The following is a 5,049-nucleotide window of genomic DNA, read 5'->3' as shown; positions in this document are numbered from 1 at the left end:
ATATTTATGTGTACAAATGATCCAGATTTCTGAATTTGTGCAGGTGACAAATCTTTAAAACAAAGTCGGTTTGCCAAATATGACTTGAACATACAATTATAGCTCATATTAAAAGGTAACAAACTACGCTTCACTTTGAGTTTCGCAAACCAGTCTCCTGGTAGTTCCATTGCAACTCCCTTGTCCTTAGATAACCAGTTATCCGATTTTTGACTGTTGTAAAGCCAAGGGATTTGCGGAGTATGCCAAAATATTAAGCAATCAACCAGTCAGAATGGCTTGAAACCATGGAAAAACTAGTGTTGGTTTAAAATGTTTGTTTTCTTTTGTTCATTTATCATTTCCAACCCACTCGATGTGTGTGTTTATGAGTTGGGATGTAATGGTTTTCATATTTGGCCTTGACCACACATTATTGTGTACACAGTTCAAATCCTTTAAATGCAACTTGAAAACAGTGATATCTCTTCACTGCAGAGCCCACACACTCCAACATATAGACTCAAAATGGAGTTTGATTCAAGGAGGCTATCAAAATCGCTGCAAGAAGAGTCTCTTCTCATTCTAAATGACCCTCCAATTTACTGTCAGACTGCCAGACTGATTACCAGTGAAGTACAAAGACAGAAGAGCCACACTGTGCAAAAGGAGGTGTCATCTCCTCCTCTAATGAGCTGGGAATGGGAATTGTAGTCAGAGTTCTGTTGCCCTCTGGGGCTGAAATGTAAAGGGGGGGGGGGGGGGGGGGGGGGGGGGGTACATCATCATGGGCAATATTTCATCATGAGTAGGAAAAATAGGAGAAACAGAAAGGCAGGAAGTTTGACAGAAAGAGAGAGGGAAATTCACCCTATGACCTGGCGGGACGTATGGCCCAAAGACTTGGAAGATCAGGTAAGAGAACTTCAGTGTGACTGGCTTCATGGCACTACTGCCCACCAGATATCACTTCTCTAAAGACGAATGGGAGCATCTCTTCAAAGTCACTCTTGTGACGGACATTATTACCTGTGTAAAATGGATACCTTTAATGAGGGGAATGCGCAGCAGTGGTCCAGTGGAAAGTCACTTCGGTCAGTCATGTTTGAGTAGGCAGAGTGGGACAGGACCGCAGATGATAGGGAGGGAGAATTAAGGTAAAGTTAACAATCTTTATGAACTTGATTGTTGTGTTGTGTACTTATCAAACACTTATTTACTTAGCAAATCTTATTGCATTACGTATTGTATTATGTTAATATAGAAGCATACAATTTAGATGGAATGTAGTTGTGGACTGGCAAGCAAGAGAATTCGAATAAATGTGTGTAAAATGTTTGTTGATTGGTAACACTAAACTGAAATCAGTAAACTACACTCAAATTTCTCATGGAAATTAAAATGTTTTTGGGTCATTAAAGGGAAGAAAATGGTTGGAGTAGTGAGAAAGACATTACATTTTGAGGTTAAATTATTAAATCCGGGACTAGTACATTTGTATAAGCGCAATTGAATAGGCCAACTCCAGCACATATACTGTACTAAAATGACACCGTGGCTCCATCTAGTGGTCAACTGATACGCATGCCGTAAATGTAAGAACCGGAAGTGATTTGAATAACCTTTTACGTGTTCAGTAAAACACGTGTGGACCATTCACAGCACAAAATGGCTGCCTGCAGTATAGAAGACGTGCTTGCAAAAGCAGAAAAAGATGAAGCTGAGCGACTCAAAAGCATCACGGTTCTGAAAGAATTAGATCTTGAGTTTGACACGGGTAATCTTTTGGCATTTGACAAGAATCGGGTAGATGTACACGATTTCAAAAGCACGAGTAAGGAAGAGTTCCTCCGATCACTTGCCCGGGACAACACGCAGCTTTTCATCAACGAGGTCTGGAAGCGTCCTACAGAGAGAATTGAAGATGTTATTGTAGTCAAACTTCCAGAAGCAACCACACCATTGCCTAGGGAAAAGCCTCCACCTAAACCCAAAGCCCCTACAAAATGGGAAGAGTTTGCGAAGTTGAAAGGAATTCAAAAGAAGAAGAAAACCAACTTGGTATGGGACGAGGTACACAAGGAATGGAAGAGACGCTGGGGCTACCAACGTGCTAAAGATGACACTAAAGAGTGGCTTATTGAAGTTCCTGTCAATGCCGACCCAAACGAGGATCAGTTCGCTAAACGCAATAATGCCAAAAAGGAGAGGGTAGCGAAGAATGAGTTCAATCGTTTGAAGAACATCGCCAGGGCCCAAAAGTTACCAACACCAGGAGGGGGGCTCGTCCCCACTGCCCAGCAGTCTAAAGCTGAACTGACGCAAGCCATCAATGTCGCCAAGGCTTCCACGGCTTCTGCTGGGAAATTTCAGGAGAGTTTACCGAAGGAGAAAGCGCCCAGAAACACCGGAAAAAAGAGGAAATTCCAGCCACTTATAGGGGACTTCACCGATGAAAGGCAAAAACAGCTGGATATTTTGAAAGTGTTGGGCAGCAAAAAGCCCCGTATTGACATGACCAAAGCCGTAAACAAACAAATGAGAGAGGAGGATCGGGAATCTGCGTCAAATGCAAGGAAAGGACCGGGAAAGAAGGGGCGAAAGGGCAACATGCCGGGTAAGGGAAGAGGGGGCTTCAAGGGAAAAGGGGGCTTCTCTGGAAAAGAGGGCTTCTCTGGAAAAGGGGGCTCCTCTGGAAAGGGGGGATTCGCTGGAAAAGGTAAAGGCCGGGGAAGAGGTAAACCAGCTAAAGGCCAACAACAGAATCCACGATCTAAACCTGGCAAACGCTGAGAATGTACTCTACCATTACCATCACCATCATAGCTCGTGCGTCGCATGTGCGTGAACCACGTGTTAAACGTCACAGCCCCGATCCTATTCCTCGTGTGTGTTTCATGTCACGTTGTTGTTGGAATGACAGTAAGGAGAACGTGGACAGTTTCATTTGGCCTTTATTTTCTTTATCTGTTGACATTACTGAAGTGTAAATGTGTGGTCTATAACTGGCTCTGTCTTGATTCTCTGGGGGCCTAACAATGTTATATTTTTGTGAAATAAAATCACAGTTCATCAGCTCATTTTCATAACTATATCGTGTTCCTCATCGGTGAACTACTGCATAATTATTGAATGTAATGTGTGAGATGCATGTTGACAAATGACAAACAATTTGTATATGATTTTTGTTAGCACGAGATGTATGGATGAATGCACAAACCACCTTCATCCAGTAATGGTTCTGGTTAGTTTCTGTTCTGATGAAGACCAGCTGGTGCTCAATAACTGCTAAAATTGAGGCCTACCCTTAAACTGTACGCTGGGTTCTATGAAAATTCTTTAGATATGTATTGGCATACACTTGTCAGTGTTTAGTCTTTATGCCGTGGATAAAAAAGGAGATCATTTTCAATGCAAGTGAAACGTTTGCAGTAACCAGACAAGATTTAGAACTTGCATGCAAAGCATCACCAGTTGCTATGCCGAGCGGGGATAGGTAGGCCCAGATAAATTGTTGTAAGTAAGTTTATAATTGTGCATACATGGTCCACAATTAAATCACTCCCTCATCTGTAATTATGATGTAGCCTAAAGTTGTTTCATTATTGGTCAGAGTAAGTAATCATCCTTTAGAAAATGCAACTGCAGTAGGCAGTAGATTTCATATTGTATATTTATTTTAGATGCAGAACTTGGTTATAAAAACACAGATAACATAATGCCAAGTCATTCCAACTGAGCAAGAATAGATTACTGTAAGTGCACCCTTCGTCTTCCTAGAAATATAGCCGTTTAATCTGGTTCACAGATTAGCCTGGGATGCCCATTATGTAAAGAGAGGCTTTGCACTAAGACTGTATCAGAACACTGACAGCGTAAGAGGACTTTCCATCCTGACATCCAAGCCTTAAGCATATTTACAGCTCTGATGTGGTTAGTGTCTGACGCTGCATTGCTAAACTAGATTAATTAAACATGAAATACTGATCAATTTTATTATTACTTTATGCCCTCAAGATCTTATCCTGCACATCTCAAATGGAAAGGTATTTGTTGTCAACTGTTAATCATTCTAGAGGGTTCAGAGTTTTCACTGGAGCATTTGAGTTATGAGTATTGGTAATTAATTTACCATCTGACTTTTTATTTTTTGTGCAAAGGGGACATTGGAAAGTCGGTGTACACTGAATTTATTGCCACTTCCACTTAACTTGCTGCCTGCAAAAGCACGTGCATTTGAGATACTCTGTAAGTGAGTAAGAACCCATTCTGTTGTCCCTGGCAAGTGCACAGTGAATGGTGGCTGTGGTTGTTGATGAAGTTCATGGCCTGTCGGTCCCTATTAGTGTGTCGGCCAAGACCCTAAACAATGACTTACATATGCACCACACACCCGGTCTTACCCGCTGTTACCCTCTCTAACCCCATTACCCTCAGTGTCTCTGAAGAAGCACCAGGGCTGCCAACACAGCGTGCCCAGAAATCAGAGCTAAAAGTGACACCAGGCAGGCTGAATACCATGTAATGGTTTAAAGACTTGATGCTTAGGATTTCCTAAAACATTGCATGAGGACATTTAGGCTAGTTTTATCTAATATCTTTGTCATTTTGCCATTTCAACCCCTCATGCTTAATCAATGGCTATAAAACACACACACACAAAAAAAAACATTTGATTAAAAAAAAACGATTTTTTTTTTGTCAGTGAAAGGTTGAGGTTACATTCTGAGAATACATTATAGACTTGTTGACCTTCGAAGTTCAGAATTAAAAAAAAAAAAAAAAAACTAAGAAAAAAACTTGGTTGAATTAGAGAGTTTGTCCTAGTCTATTCTAAGTGATTATGACATAATGAAATATACTTTTCATGTAGAAAAACAAATGATCACACTAAACGTAAGCCTAACTTACTAAGTACGCTACATTGTGTAACAACATGCATCAATATCATCAGTAAATTGAACTTAATAGTTACAGATGAATCACATTGAAAATAAGTAGAATTATTCTCAAGTGGTACTGCAAGTGGGCTTAGTTTCCCCCATGCTGCATGTAGTGTCCTCTCTGGTG

The 5,049-nt window shown here is 40.9% G+C and overlaps 1 protein-coding gene across 1 annotated transcript; it reads left to right on the top strand.

Moving 5' to 3' along the window:
* Positions 1 to 1,647: 1,647 nt before the first annotated feature.
* Positions 1,648 to 3,054, top strand: rrs1 (ribosome biogenesis regulator 1 homolog; the record flags this gene model as incomplete). Its single annotated transcript, XM_080854690.1, has 1 exon — positions 1,648 to 3,054. One exon carries the CDS (start codon positions 1,648 to 1,650, stop codon positions 2,770 to 2,772), a length of 1,125 nt encoding a protein of 374 aa, XP_080710816.1. The 3' UTR covers positions 2,773 to 3,054.
* Between the last annotated feature and the right edge of the window lie 1,995 nt (positions 3,055 to 5,049).

The sequence above is a fragment of the Sprattus sprattus genome, assembly GCF_963457725.1.
Source record: "Sprattus sprattus genome assembly, chromosome: 17".
NCBI lineage: Eukaryota > Metazoa > Chordata > Actinopteri > Clupeiformes > Clupeidae > Sprattus > Sprattus sprattus.
Note: the sequence above shows the minus strand (reverse complement) of the source record. Positions and strands in the feature narration are given on the sequence as shown.